Raw genomic sequence first — 21,636 nt, 5'->3', positions numbered from 1 at the left:
CCAGTGGGTGCTCAGTTCGGCTGTTCAGAATAACTCCACGTAGTTACTCTTATGTGTTGCCCTTTTGATTTTGGCTGACGCTGCCAGAAGGCTCAAAGCTAATTTGAAGTTCAATCTCAGCAGCCACAACCACCCTTCTGGTTAGCATCGTTGTTTTTCTTCTTCCCTATTTCTGCTTTTAAATCCCCCTGGCATGGATGTGGGTTTTGTGAAGGTCTTCATCCTCAGCCGTAGGTCCCTTTATTTTGACTTCTTTCTCTCTAATAAGGGAGGCACTGGGCTCCCACTTGCTTCCTCAAAAGAATACAAAGTGAAGCAAAACAAAGACATTCAACCAACAAGCTCACAAAAGATGCTGCCACGCCCAGGTCTGCCACGCAAGCCAGCACCTGCCGGTTCCAGCGAGGGCAGTGCTGCACCAACACGTCTTTACAGGTGACCCAGGCTTCCTGCTTTACCTTTGTCTTTGCTGTTGTTGTCAGCTGTCATTGCGTTGGCCCTGGACTCATGGTCACCCCACCCACGACGGACCGAAACGCTGCCTGGTCCTGCACCATCCCCACGATCAGTTGCAGATAGGCTGATTTTCAGGAGAATCACCAGGCCTTTCTTCCTAGTCTTAGTCTGGAAGCTCCACTGAGACCTGTTCAGCGTCATAGCAACACACAACGCCTCCACTGACAGATGGGTGGTGACCGTGCATGAGATCCATTGGCTGGAAATTGAACCCAGGTCTCCTGCATGGAAGGTGAGCGTTAAACCACTGTAGCACCTCTGCCCCCCAACTTTGTCTTCAGCCTCTGTGGAAACTTCATTTTGTGCCAGGTCAGCTTCGCATTTCAAGGAAGGTTTTCAGACTTTATCTAACTCTGTAGATGTTCTGTTGGTCTAGGACAGCCACAGCTGGAGGGGCTTTCCCAAACGCGCTTTCAGAAAATGGCTTTTCTGCGTCACTTCATTGGAGCTGGTTTTCTCTGGCTGTAAGCAGGAAGGCTGGCTGATGGAGGGCAGATACTTTCTCCAAGGACGTGACAGGCAGTCCGCCACACCTCCCTAAGGCCTCTGGGCCTGATGCTGGGGTTCCTGGGGCTCCGGCAGCAACCCCTCCCTCTGAAGCTTCTCAGACCTGTGGCCAGCCCCCTTGCCGTAAGACCTATGGTGGCCGGGGAGCCTCCTACCAGTGATAGCCCCACCTGGTGTTCTTGGCCTCTAGCCGTGGCCCTGCCTAGGCCCTGGGACAGGCCCGTGGGGGGAGGGGAGTCAGGACTGGAATGATACAGCGAGGCAGGCTTTGGGGTGCTCAGCTCCCCACCCACGTCCTGCCTCTGAATGTCCCATCCCTTACTCTCATGATGGACAGGCATCTTAGTATGAGTTCTTTAAGGGAGCAAAGCCAGTGAGACGGACAGGCAGATGGACACACAGACAGAAGGACAGACAGGCATAGACAGACAGATGGACACATGGACAGACCGATGGATGGACAGACACAGATAGAAGGATGGATGGACAGACAGTTGGAGATACAGATATATCTGGTGGAGAGACAGAGCAATAAATTTACCCCAAGGAAATGGTTAACCCAACTATGGGGGCTGACAAGTCCCAAATCCGCAGGTCAGGTGGTGGGCTGGAGACTTCTGCAGCCTTCTTGTTCTTTTGTGTGTAGTCAAGTCAATTCCGACTCATAGTGACCCCATGTGACAGTGTAGAATTGCCCCATAGGGTTTCCTAGGCTGTAATCTTTATGCAGGTAGATCACCAGGTCTTTAGTTAGCAGCTGAGTGCTTAACGATGGCACTCCCACAGCTTTATGTCCCAGGAACCAAAGGTCAGGCCACAAGATGAGCGCAGGGTTGAGAGAGAGTGAGCTGTGCCAGAACATCCATTTATATCCTGGAGGCAGGAGGCCACACCCCCAAGGAAACTGCACTTTCAGCTGATTGGCTGCTCACATCAGATCACATCACGGAAGATGATTACATCATATCACATTATGGAAGAGCACCCAGTCCAGTGTCTGCCAAACCTCTGAGAATCACCGCCTGGCCAGATTGACACATGACATTAACCATCACAACAGGGAAGGTGACCTGTGGGGTCCCTAACTGAGGATCACTGGATTTTGAAGGAATCTCCGTGCTTTTTAGGGGAGGCTGGGCCAGCAGCTCCCTGCTATCTCAGATGCATATCACTTTGGGTTTAGCTCTGTTCAACCACCTAGTCAGAGAGGAAAAGTTTGGTTCGGTTCTGCCTGGTCTGGTCTGGTTGGGTCAAACCCTGGGCAGAAGTGCAGCACCCGACTCTGTGCTGATGGGACTTGGCCACATCTTTAGCCTCAGCCCTGAAGGGTTTCGGGCTTGGGGCTGTTTCCTCTGGATTTGATGTCAGGTTTAAATCAGGGGTTGGCTTTGGGATTTCAGGAGCCACTGACATTTCAAAAACATTTCAGAGCTGGCTTTATTTGATCAAGAAAGGACAGGAAAGTGGTTGTCTAGTGTTACCATTAAGAAGCCCTGGTGGCACAACAGTTAAGCACTCAGTTGCTAACTGAAAGGTTGGTGGTTCGAACCCACCAGTGGATCCATGGGTGAAAGACGTGGCAGTCTGCTTCTGTAAAGATTACAGCCTAGAAAACTCTACTCTGTCACATGGGGTCTCTGTGAGTCGGAATCCACTGAGAAGCACCAAACAACAGGACGAAGCTGGGTATAAAGGTGCACAGGAGTTCTCCAGGACTTGACTGGGTGTGGCGTCCCTGGGTGGTGTAACCAGTTAACAGGCTTGGCTGTTAACCTAGAGGATGGAGGTTCGAGTCCACCCAGAGGCACCTTGGAAAAAAGGCCTGGCCATCTACTGTAAGGTCACAGCCACTGAAAATCCTGTAGAACATAGTTCTGCTCTGACACTCATGGGGAGCCATGGATTGGAGTCGACTCAGTGGCACCTGGTTGGGCAGCCTGGGACGTAGGCTACCCGGAGGAGTGACGGATGAGAATGTGTGCCTTGCTGGGGACGTCTGTGCTCTCCTGAGTTTGGGCTTTATCTCTGAAATAAGTGTTGCTGAAAATGTGCCCAAGGGTCACCCACATCAGAATCACCTGGGGGTGGGGGCGGCGGTGGCTGCTGAACCACTAAATTCTGCTTTATAAGCTCCCTGGGAGGCCCCTCTCCAGTTTAAGAACTTCTGGTTCACAGTGAGAAGGCAGGGTGAGATGCTGTTAAAAGTATAACCATGAATTAAAAGAGTAACACCATATTTGATTGCGCCCTGATTTAATAAACAATTCGCAAATTGGCAGAATCTTCTCCTCAAGCAAGGGAAGCCTGTTCCAGAGAATGGAGAATGCACAGAGACAAGTAACTTTGCCTGAAGAATACAGGTTTCCACTGGGACGAAGTACTCAATGGCTGCTGGGGTAACACTAAAAAGTGCTGCCCTGCAGCCACCACCTGCTGTCCTGAGACCACAGGAAATTTAAGCTAAAGAAGCCCGAGTCTTTTTCGTTAAACCACAAGTTAATGGTTTTGTTACTGTCAACTCTTGGAACAGGAATGAAAAGTTGATTAGCAACTTCTGGCAAGAGAGGAAAAAAGCCCCTGGGGGATTAATTTTGGGTTAGGAATTTTTAAGTTCCAGGATAAAAAAAGGCCTCTTGAGATAAAAGTGAAATACCTGTTTTTAACCCAGATTTGATCCTGCAGGGCTAAGCAGGGGGCTGGCTGGCTGTGTTTGTGGTTTGGTGATACCCCTCCGGCTGGGGCAGGTCAGGTGGGAGGCAGCGACATCAGCTGGGGGATGAGATGGCCCAGGGGATGCTGCTGGGAGAGGCAGGGAGCCAGAGGGGCTGATGGTGCTAGGTAGATGTCTGCAGTGAGGATGGGAGGGACAGAGAGATGAGCAAACCTTTTTCCTGCCCTCTAGGTTCTGGGTTTTCTGTCCTGAGGATACAGGGGGAACCCCAATCCCTGCTTGTCCATCCTGGGCCTATCTGGCTGGCTTTCCCAGCCCCTCCCCACCCCAGGCATGCGGGGACCCAGCCCCTCTCCACCCCAGTGTGGACTGGGCTGGCCTAGAGTCCCTTGGCCTTGCCTCCTCCCAGCCTCCAGCTGCTGTTCAGTTCCTTGAGGTCTCCCAGCCCCTGCCTGTGTCATGCCTGGTGGATGATGAATTCTAGAAAGTGCTGGTCGCAGCATTATTTGATAACACTTACGGAATGAGTCATGAAGAGCCCCAGTGGAGCAGTGGTTAAGCACTCGGCTGATAACCAAAAGGTTGGTGGTTGGGACCTACCAGCTGCTCCTTGGGAGAAAGACGTGGCAGTCTGCTTCCATAAAGATTACAGCCTTGGAAACTCTGTGGGGCAGTTCTACTCTGTCCTATAGGGTTGCTGTGAGTCGGAATCGACTGAATGGCAGTGGGTTTTTAGAATGATTATATCCCTCACTGTAAGCTGAAATTAGTTCCTTAGTGTTAGTGTGTAAAGAAAAACCACCAAAACAGTGTATTGGGCAGAATAAAGGATGAAGGCTGTGTCCTCCTGGTCTCTGTCGCCCCAAATCCCTGCCAGATGGCTGAGCCGACAGCTCACATTTCGGCAAATGACAGACCCTCATTAGGACTCATTCTATGTCTCTGGATGGGGGTCCTTTACACGCGGTGATGGGGACTTCACATAACAAATGCATGTTAGTCAAGTGGCCAAGGAAGTGGGAAGGCATCGATGAATTCTTTGCATATTTTATTTTTCTTTTTTGATTTCCAACTCACACACATCTGGCATATTTTACATCTTTGCAATAAAACATGGTTACAATAGCGTAAGGAATTTATAAATCCAAAATATTTCACCGTGATCTCAAGATGAAATGAACTCGTCTTCCAGATGTTTGTACTCTCCCAGCTCTAAGCTACCAACCTGAGACAGCGTGCAGCCCGGCAGCGGAGAGCGCCATGGTCACGCTGACTGCCCGTCATCTCAGAGGCTCAGAAATACAAACAGCAGCGAAAGGGTTCAGTGCTAAAACCTACTAGTACAGGGTGGGTAACAAAGAGGTGATCACAGCAATAAATAACGATATGTTTCTGGCGCAAAGTGCCAATACAAAGAATCCATTATCTCGTTTAATCTTTTTAAATAAATGACTGCAAGTGAGTGTAAGTTCTGAGAATATTACATTCCTGCGACATGCCTCATAGTCCCTACTGACACAGTACGTACATCTATGACGATACGGTCACCAAATATACAGAGAAGAAACGTGAGAGTCCACTCCCCTGGGTGTGGAACCTGATGGGTGCAACGTAGGAAAATCACTGGCGAGCCATCATTTTATGCCCTAAAAGATGAAGTGCCTCAGGCTAAGAGTGCGGCTTCAGGTGAGAATCTCACAAGAACATAAAAGAATAACTGGAGCTGTGTAATGAAGTCCAACTTGTTATTAAAGAAACTAAGCTATATTCAAGAACCAAAGAGTAAAACAAACAAAGTTGGCATCAGACCCCCTTCCTAATGTCCACATGCTAGCCCAGGGGAAGATTCTGGAAGAGAACGTCAGAGGTCTGTCGGAAGCCACTGCTATGCCACTAAGGACCGTGGTTCCTATTTATATGGTAAAAACCCAGGCCTCACCCTCAGCCCCTCTCTGCTATGTCTGTGAATCACGACGGTAGGGCTGAATTTTCTTTGTGTAAGTACCAAAATGGCAAATAATGGCTTAGTATCCAAATGCCTTGTGAGCAAATGTCTCTCGGAAGGATGAATTTAGATTAAAAACTGCAAACTATATATTGGTGAAAATGTCAAAAATTACTGACTGAACCTAATTCAACCCTTTTGAACAAGCTGTGTCCTTGGAGGGATCTCCCTTTTCCTGGCGTGAACGTACCTGCTCCACCGGGACATTGAGATTAAAGAGCATGCAAGTTTTAACTCCACAATAAAATTAAGAAACGTTTTTTTCTTTATACAAGGTTTTACTTTTACAAAAGTATCCCTTTAAATAAGATGCATCTGATGTACAAAGTATCAAACGTTTTTTTTTTTCTTCTTTTGTTTTTTCTCAGCTTGAAAAGAGGCTGGAAATGAGACGCAGGTTAGGTTCAAAGCTTACACTTTGTAACAACCAGACAAACTTCTTCAGAATGGTCAAAAGTCTCTTGTGACGCGCCCTACAACCTTTCTCAATAAACAACGATATATGAAATAATTACCAAAACATCCCCTAATTCATATAATTTACATGATAGAAGCTGGCTGGGTAGCAGCTGGTGTTTGGTCGTGAAAAAACACACAAAGTAAAATGGTTGCTGGCTACGATGGACAGCTATTGCTGGGTGTGATGGAACGCACAAACGAGGCCCACGTCGGCGAGCTTTCCCCCGAGATGTTGCCTTTCCTCTCGGCCTTTACTTGGCATTGGGTCTTCGTTTCTCTTCAGTATCTGTTTTGATGCTCATAATGCCACCGGTTAAAATCTATATTAAAAGCTACAATGCTGCCAGACGCCATGCCCGTGATCAGAGTCCTGGAAAAGCAGAGACAGCTGTCAGGAGGGACACTGGGTCACGGACGTGGCTGCCATTTTACAGGACGCAACATCAGGACCTCGAAGCTCACCAAGTCTGCATTTTCTGTTCAATGAGACAGGGCTCTTGGGAGAGAAAGCTGACCCATCCTGCCCACGCCTGGACCCACTGGGAACCTTAGACAGGCTCGTGGATCCATCCTGCCCACACCTGGTCCCACTGGGAACCTTAGACAGCCTGCGGATCCCTGCTGTCAACGTCAGCAGCACCGTGCCGCCTCTCAGCATCATATCTATGCCTGCCCACCTCCTCCTTGGGAACATCCCTCATCTCCTGGTTTCTCTGAGGATTTCCACTTTCCTTCCTCTCTCTCTGACCCTTCTTAGTCTCCTCCGGTCACTCCACTCCTAAAGTTCTCACTCCACATGCTCTCCTGAGGGAATTCCGTCGACACCAACGGCTGCTTTTGAGCATGAATCCCCTCGAAATGTATATTCAGTTATAAGCATGCAGTGTGGTTAAAAAGTATCAGGTACGTGGTAAAACAACAGAAAGAATGGGCATTAAGGAGGAGATTGGATGGAAACAGACACTTGAAGCGTATCTCTCTCCCTCAGCTTTGGGGAGCTCTCGTGTGGCTGACCTTGCTCCTGTGCCCTCACCCTCTGTCCCCACGCCTGGGAGCGGGAGGCCTTCCCTGCACTCCTCACGCCTCAGGAAACGTCAGTCTCTTCTTCCTCTGCTGCTCTCTTCCTGCTCCCTCATCTACAGCTGCTGTATTGGGATTATTCTGAGTGCTTTCAGATCACCAAGCTCCCTGGTGGTACAAAAGGTTCCTGCTCATCTACTAACCTAAAGGTTGGCAGTTCAAACTCACCCAGCGGCACCAGGAGAAAAGGCTGGCAATCTCCTTCTGTAAAGGCTGCAGCCAAGAAAACTCTGTGAAGCAGTTCTCCTTGATAACACATGGGGTCGCCATGAGTCAGAACTGACTCAACAGCAGGGTTTGGGTTTTTTGTTTTGGTTTTGAGATCAGTAATCTTTTCATGTATCCTCAGTACTCTGTGTGGTACTTAATCTATGATGTTGACAGCAAATATTTGCAAAATGAATACATGAATGGATAAGAGTATCAGTTAAGAACACAAATCATTTCAATCATTTTAAAAATACCATGTGTATACAAGTAATTACACAGAGAACCATCCTCACGTGTTCACGAGTCTGGACAGCCACAATCTGGAATACTCTAGCAATATTAACCTGCTTAAACGCTCTTTAAAAACAATCTGTGCAAAAACAAAACAAAGCCAAAAATAAAATCTGCCCTCAGACCAAACACACCATCTTCCAAACTACACTATTTTTTACTATGTTGTGAAGACGTTTTGTTAAATTTATTGTATCTCTTAATATTTACAATAGTTTAAAAGCAACTGTCCTGTAAGGAATATTGTATATAGTTGAAAAAAGTTGGTTAACAAACTGTTCTTATTTCTGTTAAATATCTAGGAAAAAATGAGAAATTACATGCCATGTTATAATTATGAGTTTAGCTTATTTTGAAGCTTTAGATTTTATGTTCCTAATCTTTTCACTTTATAATGAACCTGAAGTTTAATTTTAGGAAATAACAAAATTCCCTCACAAAATGAAGAACAACAGAAAATCTTATTAATTAATTGATGTTCATATCAACCCTTCCCAGAAAGGTGTCAGGTGTCTGGCAGGAACACACAAAAAATAACAAAATAACATAAATGGGAATAGGTGGATAAGAAAATGGAGGCGGGGGGATTATTTCAAGTAGTGGGCGAGTGCCTGGCATCTCTGACACCAGAAGCTGGCCATGGCCACACTCAGCACTTTGCTGGTGCTCACTAGTGCGACATGAGCCTCAAGCTGTCCCCACCTCTTCTCAGGAACACCGGCTACCCTTGTGCCCTGGAAAGCCCAGGGCTGCCCGCCTGGTACGAGGGGAGGACCTCCCGTGGGGACACGTTCTATGTTTTGGGCCCTTAGAATGTGCCTTAGCTGTTGTTCCTCCTGCCTTCCTCTGCTTCCCTCTTAGCAGAGTCCCTGAGTCCTCACTGTCCTCAGTTTACCCTCTCCGGGCTAGCCTCCTTCCACCCGGACGCCGATCTTCTCCACAGGGACCTGCCCCACGTGCTAGCCTGGGAGGAGCGTTTTGTCCCGGTTCTCGGGGTCAGTTCCTCCCTGACGCGCTTACCTCTGGTCGTGGGACAAGTCCATGGCTCTGATGCCAGCGTCACATCCTGGGTAGATGTAGAGCTGCTTGAAGTCGCAGGCCTGCCAGACCTCCACCACGCCATTGTCCCCGCCAGTCACCAGGTTCTGCCCGTCGCTGCTCAGGAGGATGGCCTTCAGGAGAGAGGACAGAGAGCCCACCATGTCCCTCAGGGCTTCCCAGCTGGCCAGAGCACCTTCCTCAGGAGCAGGCCACACGTGTCCTAGCAGCCGTCTACTCTTGGCGACCGTGTGACCCACAGAATTCCCAACCTGGAACTTAGCAAGGCTCTTAGAGATGCAGAGGGTCTTATTAAAACCAAATTAAGCTACAAAATAACTGACATCCCGAAGGGAGTATTACCAACCTAACCCAGGAGTAACCTGAGAATGAGGTAACATGATGCTTTGTTAAGTCCTGAATATTATTAACGTCTAGGCTTTTTGGGCAAATAGAAGCATATTTCAAAACAGCTTTTAATAACGATGGGCCAGCAGTTACAATTCACTCGGGGATGAAGGCAATTGAGTATATTTAATTTTTGTCTAGGGTACTAAAGATAAGACCACCTGACAACAAACGGGCCCTTCACGTTGTGACGGCACTGGGCTGAAACAGTCATTTGTAAAGGAGCTTAAAGACCATCTCCTTACGGGCCTAACTGCTAACCAAACTGCTGGTGTCACCGCTAACGTGTAATTCACTGGATTAATTACTTAGATTATACGAACTTTGGGGCCCTGGTGGTACAGTGGTTAAGGGCTTGGCTGCTGACCACCCACCAGCTGCCCCCTGGAAACCCTCTGGGACAGTCCCACCTTGTCCTGTAGGGTCGCTACGAGTCAGAACTCACTCAACGGCAACAGGTTTTCTTTTTAATATATGAACACTAGGTTCATTCGAAGTATCAACGTACATGAACTTACATGCTTTTTTGCATATGTTTTTTTATTATGATAAATATATATGCATAAAAACTTTGACATTTCAAGAATCTTCACATGTAAAGTTCAGTGACATTAACTACGTTCAAGCTGCTCAACCACCACCCTACCCCACTCCCCAGTTATGCCATCGCCCGTAACCACAGCTCCGTGCCCCCGAGCACCGCGTCCTCCTGGCCCCGTAACCACTATAAACACTGGCCTCTACACACTGTACACCCAGATGTTTCACCCAAGTGGGGTCACACAGTATCTGTCCATTTGTGACCAACTGCGCCCACTCAGCGGCACGTTGTCAAGGGCCGTCCCCACTGTGCACGCACCAGGACTTCATTTCTCCTCGTGGCTGAGCAGTATTCGCTGCACGCGTGCACCACATTTTGTTTTGATACGTACATGCTTTTTAAGCCACTGCACATTTACAGGGATGCTGGAGGAATTCTACCATAAATCACCTCATGTAAAACAGCTTGGTTTCAGGCCCTCTTTAGCCACCGAGCATGCAGATTTACCCGAGTGGAGTCGTTGATCTCCATCTGAGCCAGAAGCTTCCCGTTGATGCTGAAGTTGCTGAACCGGCCTCGCTCGTAGTGTATGATACAGTGGCCCTCACTGGAGACGGAGATCAGACGTGGGAATAAGCAGTTTTCTGGTCCTTCCAGGGCTCTCAGCAAGTCTCCAGTGATGGTGTGGACAAGGCAGGGGCCTTCTGCAGAAGGGGTGACAGAGGTGACGGGAAATCACACCTCAGCTCTCACAAACCCACAAACGTACTGTGTGCACTCAGACTTGCAGAGGGAAGAGAAAAGAGTTTGCCAGGCAGAGCCCAGTGCCCACTCAGAATACCTCGTAAATAACACACACGCTGGACCACTTAACTGGGTAAGTACGTGGTCTCCTTTTTCATCAGAGAATATTTGTCATAGAAGAAGACAGCTCATAGCTTATACGGGAATAAACGACCATATGCCCCAGAAAATTTCTCTTAGTGTGTTTTTTAGAAATTTTTCTTGTAAACTTTGGGAGAGTTATCAAAAGAGTCGTCAATTTTCTCTAGCAGCATTCAAATTTTAACACTGTGCCACATAAATACATTACTATTAAAAAAATGTAATAAGTTTTACTTTTTTTACTCTAAACATAAAGCGTAAAATGCAAAAATAAGAAAATTAGCTAATTTAGACTACAAAACCACTTTTTGTTTTTTAAAGAAATGAACAGTGCAACAAGAATGCAAAAATAGTATGAGATTGACTTATTTTGTACCAATCTTTTTTTTCCTTGTAGAAATGTTGATAAGACAAAAAATTACTAGTCTAAAGTAATAGATCAAATTATTTTAAAATTTATTTAAAATTTAAATAATTAAAAAAAAATCTTACTTAGAATAATAGGCTAAAACAGTTTAGTACTACATGCTCAAATTACCCTCTAAACAGGATAAATTTACATTTTCATTTTTCAATCAATTGATTTTAACAGACAAGCAATATTATATAGCATACTGAAATCCGTTGCCGTCGAGTTGATTACGACTTACAGAGACCCTGTAGTGGTTAAAGAGTTTGGCTGCTAACCAAGAGGTTGGCAGTTTGAATCCACCAGGCACTCCTTGAAAACCCTACAAGGTAGCTCTACTCTGTCCTATAGGGTCGCTAGGACTCTTTTTTTTTTCTTAAATAGGACAGAGTAGAACTGCTCCATAGGGTTTCCAAGAAGTGGCTGGTGGATTTGAACTGTCAACTTTTCAGTTAGCAGCTGAGCTCTTAATTACTGTAACTGATGATTTCTATTTTGTTTTTTATTTTCTGTATTTCCTATAATGCAAATCTATTACTGTAGTAATCAGGAAAAAAACTAGGTATACCTATATAATATCATTTTTTATTATATTGTGATATTACACAGCTATACCTAGTTTTTTTCCTGGTTACTACAGTAATAAAAAAAAAACAAAACAAACCCATTGCCATTGAGTCGATTCTGATTCATAACGACCCTATAGGACAGATTAGAACTGCCCCACAGAATTTCCAAGGAGCACCTGGTAGATTCAAACTGTTGACTTTTTGGTTAGCAGCCATCGCACTTAACCGCTACACCACCAGGGTTTCCGCTACAGTAACAGATGTGCATTATAGGAAATACAGAAACTAAATCAGAAATTACTTCTCATATCAGCACTTACGGAAAATTAATTTTTTCCCCATGCCAGTGTCTTTTAGCTTGCTTTTTTTTCCTTTTTTTAGATTTACAGGATAGAATAATACTACACATATTATTTTGTTGTCGTTTTTTTAGTTAAAAGTCATGGCAAATCTCCCGTGTCTGTCTTTGGTTGTTATTCTTAGATACTAAGATGAAAACCATGGTCCCTGCCATCATTGTGCCAGCTCTCTGTAAAGCAGGCAGAACAAGCTCTTGAAAACCAGATCTGGTCATCACCACTCCTCTGCTTAAAGGACGTCCGTGTCTTCCCCGTACTCCCCATAAAATGAGAACTGCAAACCCTGTGAGGGGCTCCACCCACTGGTCACCCTTCCCCTTCCACTGGGCACCCCTCCCCTTCCTGCCTCAGCACCTGCCCATGGAGAACTTGTCCTTGTTGGCTGCTGTCAAGTCGATTCCAACTCAGGGACCCCATGTGACTGAGCAGAACTGCTCCATAGGGTTTCCTAGTCTGTAATCTTTAGGGGAGCAGATTGCCAGGTCTTTCTTTGTGGAGCTACTAGGTGAGTTCAAACTACCAACCTTTTGGATAGCAGCTGAGTGCTTAACTGTTGCACCACCAGGGCTCCTTATGGACAGCTGGTATCTGACCCAAATTAAAACCTAGGTTTCCTGACTCTTCTCGAAACAACGCTTCATCCACAAAGAGTCAGAAGAAACCCATGAGTCCAGTTTCCTTTCCCACCAGTCTTTATATAGCCCCCGGCCCAGGAAAAGGAAGGGGCTCGTGGAGATGGATCACAGCCTTATCTACTGAGCAACGCCATGCATCACGGGTATCTTCCACTTATCTTTTAAGATGTTATTTTTAATGCCTGCATCAGATGGATGTACTGCAATTTAATTTACCAGGGTTCTGGCTAGAACAGCTACAAAATACTACATAAAATTCTATACATATTTCCTGTTAGTTACTAGTAAATACTAATAATAAAATGAAACAGCTGCAAAGAACCTAGGGGTTGCATTTGTCTATGGAGCCCCTGTTAAAATAAATCACAAATCATGGTTAGCCTGAGAGAGGAAATGGTACATCTTCCCACCTAATTTTATTTATTTTGTTGCTGTTGTTTAGAATACATCAGCTCGACAGTTTCTACATGTACAATTCAGTGACACCGATTACATGCTTCAAGTTGTGCAGCCATTCTCACGCTCCTCTTCTGAATCGTTTCTCCCCATTAACAACCCCACTGTCTCCTAAGCTCCCTAGCTGACATTTCGAGGAGCCGTTTGACCCCACACAGACAGTTCTTTAAGAGAGCACAATGCTCAAGGCAGGTATTTTTTACTAGTTAAGTTAGATTGCTGTTTGGTTTTAAGATGACTACCCACCCAACCCAGATGACTAGAGGGGATAATTTTGGTTTAAGGTTTAAAGACTATCTCAGGGCAATAGTTTCAGGAGTTCATCCAGCCTCCATGGCTCCAGAAAGTCTAGAATCCATGAGAAGCTGAAATTGTGTTTTGAATTTTCCCCCTTTTGAACATGGTTCTTCTACGGAATTTTTGATCAAAATATTCAGTAATAGTAGCTGGGTACCATCCATTTCTTCGGGTTTCCTGGCAAAGGAGGCAGTTGTTCATGGAGGCAATTAGCCACACATTCCATTTCCTCCTCCTATTCCTGACTTCTTCCTGTTGCTCCAGGTGAAGAGAGACCAATTATTGTGCCTTAAAGGTACATTTTTTTAAGATTTAAAATGAAAGAAATGTCTTCTGACCTTTTGCACCACTGATGACGAGTCCCAGCTCTGCACAGACAGAAACACAGACAACTTCGTGGTCATGGCCCGTGAGGACGGCTCTTGGTGCAGGGTAGTCACCTGAAAAAACAGCAGCATCGAGTCACCACAAACCAGTGCCACCACTAAATCAAAGACTGTAAACAACAGTCAGCAGTAGTCATCAAGGACATTTACTAGCTGCATGACCATTATCATTAGCAGCTGGTCTGTTTCCTCATCTGTAGGACGGGCACCCCCGTGGTACCAACTACGTAAATTGTTTAGATGACTAGGTAGGTTAATGTAGGTGATGCACTTAGACCATTATGACAGCAGTGATGGCCATTCTCTGCCTTATTGTTGTTACGGGACAGACATCGAGACTGCCAAGACATTTACAGGCTTCACCTCATTTAATTATGACGACACTCTGATGAGGTCGGAAATGTCATTATCCCTACTTTATAGCCAGAAACTCAGGGCTCTGCAAGGTTATTCAGCTTGCCTATGTTCATATAAGTGTTGGAATTGAACCCCCAAAAAGACCAAACCAAATCCATCGCCATCAAGTCGATTCCAACCCATAGTGACCCTGCCCCACAGGGTTTCCAAAGCTGTAGTCTTTGCAGAAGCAGACTGCCACATCTTTTACCAGCAGAGTGACTGGTGGGTTCAAACCACCGAGCTTTTGGTTAGCGACCAAGTGCTTAACCACTGAGCCACTAAAAAAAATTAGGGCTCCTCAAATTGAACCCAGAGCTACCTAATTCTGAAGTTTATGCTCATTTTACGGTGTTACCAAAAATCTCCAAAACAAACAAACAAAACAAAAAGGCCATTCTGGGAAGAGAGTAATAAAGGAAAGAAGTTATGATTTTCTTCATTTTTCCACTTCATGAGCACAGACCTGGCTGAGTCCCGCTGCATGACATCCCGTGGGCAGGACTGGGATTGAGTGGATAACTTCTCAGTGCCAGGCCCTGGCTGGGAGGTGTGGGCAGGAAGGGGTAAGGCTCACCCTGGAGCTGCTCAGAATCTATCCAGCAGCCTGGTCTTCCCAGGCATGCCACTGGAGGGTCTAAGCAACACCCTGACAGCTGTGAGGAGAACCACATGTGCAAGATACAGCGGGGATCAAAAACTTCATGCGTCCAGGAAAAATCAGAGCACTTGCCCAGCAAGCTGCAAAGCAGTGTGAAAACTGTCAGCAAACTTGAAAGGACCTCATTCTAACTTTGTCTGGCTTGGCGCAGCTGTTTGGAGGTGCCATTTTGGATGGAAATGCGGGATCTCTCACAGCCTTGGAGTGCAGAAGTGTGAGGGAAAGGGAACGAGAGAAAGTCAGAGAGGAGGCCTGGAAGCTAAGTGGCCTGAGGCCCCGACGTGGGTAGGGTTGAGAGTGGTTCCTTGAGAGAAGGCACACAAAGTCAAGCTTGGCCTGCTGGGCCCGCTGGGACTCAGAGGGCTCTGCTGAAGGCAGGCAGTCAGGGAGAAGGATGTGGAACGTTCATTAACAGTATAATTTGGACCCAGGTCACTCAATTAGATCCAACAAGTATTTACTGAGTGTTTTTTAATGCCCATTATTTCCATTTGGTTCTTCTCTTTAACACTTGTTAATGTCTGTCTTACCTTACCTGTAGTCTCCCATTTCTCTGATTTTTTAAACAATTATAGCAGAGTCACATGGTATGACATTTGTTTATCCTGAATGTACGATTTCATTGAGTCTACAATATCATCTTTACATAGCAAAGAGCAAGCATTATATAGAAATAGGCCTTTGTATATATGTACATATCTCATTATTTCATTTTCAAGTATCAGTTTCAGTTACTTTTTCTCCTTGAAAAGGCATGCTGGAACTTGTTCTTGTAACTGCAACTCTCAGAGCTCTTGAATTTTCTCCTCTAGAGTGGTATTTCTCAAAGTGGGATTTATGGACACTTGGAACTATGGATATTTTCTTAGAGATGAGAAAGGTCTACGAAAAATTCTAAATTTGATTTTAATGGCACTCTATTTTTTTTTTTAAACCAGTTATAGAGATTCAAAACTCTCCTTGCTGTCAAAATCTATGCTTTGCTAATTCTTTGTTGTGGAATTTAAAAATAAAGATGAGCTGATTAAGTCAGTGTTTCTCAAACTAGGGTCCAGGAGCTACACTCATAGACTCCGTCTTTAAAATGGGCCAGTGTATGAATCAAGTTTAAGAATCATCATTGTAGACACATTTATTTTTCCTCCAAGTTCACAAGTTCCCCAGGAGTTAGGGGTCTTCGTGATGCCCAGGCACCCTCGTTGTTATCTGAATCTCTGGGACGAGGCCATATTAGTCACTCCTTGGTTTTCTGTGCTGTTTCTGACCCAGGCCAAAGGCCTTTCTTGCAGGTCCAGTACCGTGAAGGGGAAAGACACAGAACCTGGCTGGCAGCCCGCCCTCTTCTTCATTACTGCTCTAAAAAGTCTCCTAATGGCAGGCTGAGGGAGAGGAGGGACTGAGGGGTCTCCTGCTGAGCAGGTCTGGGAGAGGGGCTGTATATCACACATTTGTCCCATGGCCCTCAGAAAGCCTGTGAGGTAAGAATCACTACCCATGTAGCTACGTTTCCTCTGATAATTGTTATAAATATGGCTTTCCACGAACTTAACCAAAACCAAACCCAACCCACTGCCATTGATGCCAACTCATAGGGCCCCTATAGGACCGAGTACAACTGCCCCATAGGGTTTCCAAGGCTGTAATCTTTACAGAAGCAGACTGCCACATCTTCCTCCTGCTAACATTAACTAAACCCTGGAAAAGATTCCTTTCTCTGAGAACTAAGGCAAACCCATTGAATACATATGAATATAAATACACTTAAAAAGAAAACTCTGGGCGATTCCTTGTCTGTGCTTCCATCTCTACGGTACACTGGTGAGCAGGGTTGCAGGGCCCACACGGGGACAGCCTTTTTCAAGGAAAGGAAGACTGGACGCAGACAAAGAGAGGGAGGTGACTTGGCAGATGTGTAGTGACAGGAGGCTGGCAGGAGGGTCATGTCTGGAGCTGCCTGGCACACAATGGGCGCTCAGAGGCGTGTGTGCACAGCTGGAGTCCCCCTGCAACTGGTTTCCCATTTCATCATTTGCATAGTGCCTGTACCTGAGCTAACAGACTTGTCTTTAAAAAGTAGGACAGGAAAGCATAATAACAGTGCCTTACGTGTGCTACTCAATGGGTATCTGTAGATCTGATCTGAAAAGATGAACAGGAAATCCTTTCAAAGCTTCATCTCACTAGGATTTTAAGAATTCCACGTGCTATATATATATATATATTTTATGTATCAAGCTTTCTGTAAGCCTCCCTGTCTACTCACGTGTAAACATTACAGTCACACACCTCACAAGCAGACTGGGTTTGGAGCTGGGACTCCCTTGTACTCTGAGTGTCAGCTGAAGAGACCACAATGCTGGCCAGCCTCCTGTGACTACCTTGTTGGAAGCCAGAGCACAGGATGAGAAACGTCAAGTCCCAGATCAATGGAATTGCGGACTCCAGGGATCCAGCAGGAGCAGCAGGGATCCTTTTAAAGCTCACACAGGCAGAGAAGGATGGTGACATATTGCAGAGAGAGGCTCCAGAGGACCAGTGGCCAAGTCCAAGAGGCCCACCTGACAAAAATTCAATCAGCTCTTAGCACAGGTTGCCTGCCTGGCGCGCCTTCTTTTCATGCGGGAGGCTGCATCCAATTAAAGTGTGCAAATTAATTTTTATCACTTTCCAATTAGTTTTGGAATTTGTGTAAAAGTCTATTTCTGATGGAAGCATCTGTCCTTCACATTTCTGCAACTCTGTTATCTGGTTAGAGGCCTGTTCAAAACCTCCAAGATAATTTCCTACGTTCAAAGTCACACATTTGAAAGAATAACAAGGAATAGCAGAATTACAGGCTATATTAATCAAACAAGTATAAATCCACCGAAACCTGGGCCAGGTAGCCTTTGCTTGTTTCTTTTATGGTCTTAATCTCCCTTTACAATAATCTGTTTACAAACACTTTCGTTGTCACTTTGGCTAATTCATTAAAACTGTAGAGATAATTAGAAAAAGGCTATTCAATATTTCTGAGATGGCTAAATTAGTCACAACAATACATCTGACAAAATGAAACCACAGACTCTTCCGATACCCCCTAAAAATCTACAGGCGGTGCTTCTTTATTCCCTGTGACATGAACACCGATTAAAAGTAATGACGATAGTGCAAAAGAAACAAACGTATTAAAGCCACTTGGATTTACCCTGGGAAAATTTCAGCGGTGTGGACATAAGGTTAATAAATAAATCGTACCATTTCATTATGCTGATTGATGAACAAGTATGGTTCTGGCATAGAAAGCAATTCAGTGTATGTACCAAGAGCAAACCCTGAATTATACAGCTCTGGGATGTTATGTTTCATGCCAGGACTTCCCCCTGCGAGCGCTGGTTGATAAATACAGCCTTCAGAGTTGAAGGGCCTATGTGCCACACCCTTTCATGTGAGTTTAGACATAACTAGCTTTTGGGTCTTGAGAAGCAATGCATTATGAGATGGAAAACCCATGCAGCCTGATTCTCTGACCTGTGAACTGACAGCTAGATTAAACTAGAACAGAAAAAAAATCCATTTCTTTCATACTGCGAGATTTCTGACGGCGAGGACTATGTCTCTGGGTCACTGACGTGGCAGTCGATTAGTGTATGTTGTGGCTGCTTAAAAAGAGTGGACTGGCCAGTCTGTGTGGCTGCCCTGGCCGTGCACACATACACCACCAGGCTAGCTGTCTTATCTTAGCACATACAGGTGGTTGCCCTGGCTGTGCACGCATACACCTCCAGGCTGGTTGTCTTAGCAGGTATAGGTGGCTGCCCTGGCCCTGCACACATACACCTCCAGGCTGTCTTAGCAGGTACAGGTGGCTGCCCTGGCCATGTACACATACACCTCCAGGCTGGTTGTCTTAGCAGGTATAGGTGGCTGCCCTGGCTGTGCACACATACACCTCCAGGCTGGTTGTCTCAGCAGGTACAGGTGGCTGCCCTGGCCCTGCACACATACACCTCCAGGCTGACTGTCTTAGCAGGTACAGGTGGCTGCCCTGGCCGTGCACACATACACCTCCAGGCTGGTTGTCTTAGCAGGTATAGGTGGCTGCCCTGGCCACGCACACATACACGATCAGGCTGGCTATCTTAGCACGTACAGGTGGCTGCCCTGGCCGTGCACACATATACCTCCAGGCTGGTTGTCTTAGTAGGCACAGGTGGCTGCCCTGGCCGTGCACACATACACCACCAGGCTGGCTGTCTTAGCAGGTACAGGTGGCTGCCCTGGCCGTGCACACATACACCTCCAGGCTGGTTGTCTTAGCAGGTACAGGTGGCTGACCTGGCTGTGCACACATACATCACCAGGCTGGTTGTCTTAGCAGGTACATGTGGCTGCCCTGGCCGTGCACACATACACCTCCAGGCTGGTTGTCTTAGCAGGTACAGGTGGCTGCCCTGGCCGTGCACACATACACCTCCAGGCTGGTTGTCTTAGCAGGTACAGGTGGCTGCCCTGGCCCTGCACACATACACCACCAGGCTGGCTGCCTTAGCAGGTACATGTGGCTGCCCTGGCCATGCACACATACACCACCAGGCTGGCTGTTTTAGGAGGTACACGTGGCTGCCCTCGCTGAGCACACATACACCACCCAAGATGGAAAGCTAGGCATTTTATGGATGCTTAAAGTGTGTATGATACCAGATATTATCTGAGAGCTACTCATGAGTCACGTAATGTACGGAGCATACCCAAGCAGGAAAAGCAGTTTTGTGGTCAGTATAACATAGATTCTTGTAAAGTCCACAGAGTCAGGGGCTGTGACTACCCAGTATACCTGGTGCCAGGAGAGTGCCAGGCATGCAGTAGGCATTCAGTACGGGCACACAGTAGACACTTGATATGGGCACACAGTAGGCACTCAATATGGGCACACAGTAGACACTCAGTACGGGCACACAGTAGACACTCAATACAGGCACACACTAGACAGTACGGGCACACAGTAGGCATTAAATACGGACACACGGTAGACAATACAGGCACACAGTAGACAATACGGGCACACGGTAGACACTCAATATGGGCACACAGTAGGCATTCAATACGGGCACACAGTAGGCGCTCAATACGGGCACACAGTAGGCACTCAATACGGGCACACAGTAGGCACTCAATATGGGCACACAGTAGGCACTCAATGCATCCTTGTGGCTTGATTAATACTTTGGTTTAGTCTAGAAGAGCATTTTATCTAGAAAGGCATTGTGTCCACAGCAAAGGTCCAATAAAGTCTTGAAAGGGTGGATTTTATGGGGTTGGTTTAGGTTCACAACAATGATAGCAGTTTTTGATTCCCCCTCCAAAGTTGCTACAAAATGGAGGCAATACTGAGAAGTATGCATTGATAATATTCTGTCATTATTTCTTGAGGATAATCTTGTCCTTATTTAAAGCTTAAATAAAATACTGCATTTAACAAAAAGAATATATTCACAATTTTGTCCTTAAATAGAGATTAATATAAACATTTAGTATTATATAACTCCTGTTGTAAGAAATTTTAAATGCTGTAAACATTATTGTATTTAGCTTTTCTTGCTAACAGATGGACCAAAGCTACAATCAATAATGGACTATCTTTTGATTTAAAAGATCATTAGAAAATAAAGCATATAACATAACATAACATAACATAACATAACATAACATAACATAACATAACATAACATAACATAACATAACATAACATAACATAACATAACATAACATAACATAACATAACATAACATAACATAACAACGTAACATAACATAACATAACATAACATAACATAACATAACATAACATAACATAACATAACATAACATAACATAACATAACATAACATTAATAACATAACATTAATAACATAACATTAATAACATAACATAACATTAGATAACATAACATTAGATAACCAAAAAACAAACCTGTTGCGTTCGAGTTGATTCTGACTCATAGCGATCCCATGTGACAAAGCAGAACTGCCCCATAGGGTTTTCTGAGCTGTCATCTTTACATGAAGATGGACTGGTGGCACAGTAGTTAAGCTCTTGGCTGATAACGGAAAGGTCAGTGGTTTGAACCCACCAGCCGCTCTGTGGAAGAAAGATGTGGCGGTCTGCTTCTGTAAAGATGACAGCATTGGAAGCCCTGTGGGGCAGTTCTACTCTGTCCTGTGGGGTCACTATGAGTCGGAATTGACTTGATGGCAATGGGTTTTTGGTTTTAATCTTCACAGGAGCAGATCCCCAGGTCTTTCTCCCTCAGAGCCGGTGGGTGGGTTGGAACCGCTGATCTTTTGGTTAGCAGCCGAGCACTTAACCACTGCACCACCAGGGCTCTTTCCTAACATAACTGCTATATATTAACATTCTTCTTTTTGAATCTTTACCTCAGAGCAGTACATTATATAAAACATCTCGTCTCTGCGACCAGAGAGCAGCTTTTACGGAAATCTGTTCATTTTAGAAAGCTCATTGGCATTGTTTCTAAGCTTCGTCCTGAAGATGTTGCTAATTGGATTTAAAGCTTTATTCTGTTTATTTTTAATTTTTTCTAATACTTCTAAATTTTGTCAATGTCTACGAAAGATACTGCACAGACCTACTGCTTAAGTAGTTTTCTAAGAAATGTTACACTGCTATGGAAATATAGAAAATTTGGAAATACATGAAAAAACATTTAGGTGAAATGTTTATGATAACGTACCATGCTTGAGAGTAATAAAGCCATCATCTGTGGATTAAATGTTTCACTGTATTTTATGCAAATAACATTTTCATAAGCTCATTATGTTTTTTTTTTTTTTTGTAAAGCACTATGTAAAAAAAAAA

The 21,636-nt window shown here is 45.3% G+C and overlaps 1 protein-coding gene across 7 annotated transcripts in view; it reads right to left on the bottom strand.

The window, feature by feature from the left end:
* Positions 1-4,737: 4,737 nt before the first annotated feature.
* NBEA (neurobeachin) overlaps positions 4,738-21,636 on the bottom strand; it is an 892,011-nt gene continuing 875,112 nt past the window's right edge. For all 7 annotated transcript variants that reach the window (XM_049853455.1, XM_049853457.1, XM_049853456.1 and 4 more), the window contains 4 exons: positions 13,675-13,776; positions 10,234-10,430; positions 8,760-8,911; positions 4,738-6,528 (listed from right to left, as the gene is read on the bottom strand). In XM_049853455.1, the coding sequence (XP_049709412.1) occupies positions 6,438-6,528; positions 8,760-8,911; positions 10,234-10,430; positions 13,675-13,776 (542 nt within the window). In that variant the 3' untranslated portion in view covers positions 4,738-6,437. The remainder of the gene's footprint in view (positions 6,529-8,759; positions 8,912-10,233; positions 10,431-13,674; positions 13,777-21,636) is intronic.

This window comes from Elephas maximus, chromosome 14, assembly GCF_024166365.1.
Source record: "Elephas maximus indicus isolate mEleMax1 chromosome 14, mEleMax1 primary haplotype, whole genome shotgun sequence".
In the NCBI taxonomy this organism is placed as follows: Eukaryota; Metazoa; Chordata; class Mammalia; order Proboscidea; family Elephantidae; genus Elephas; species Elephas maximus.
This window is presented reverse-complemented; position numbering and strand designations above follow the sequence as displayed.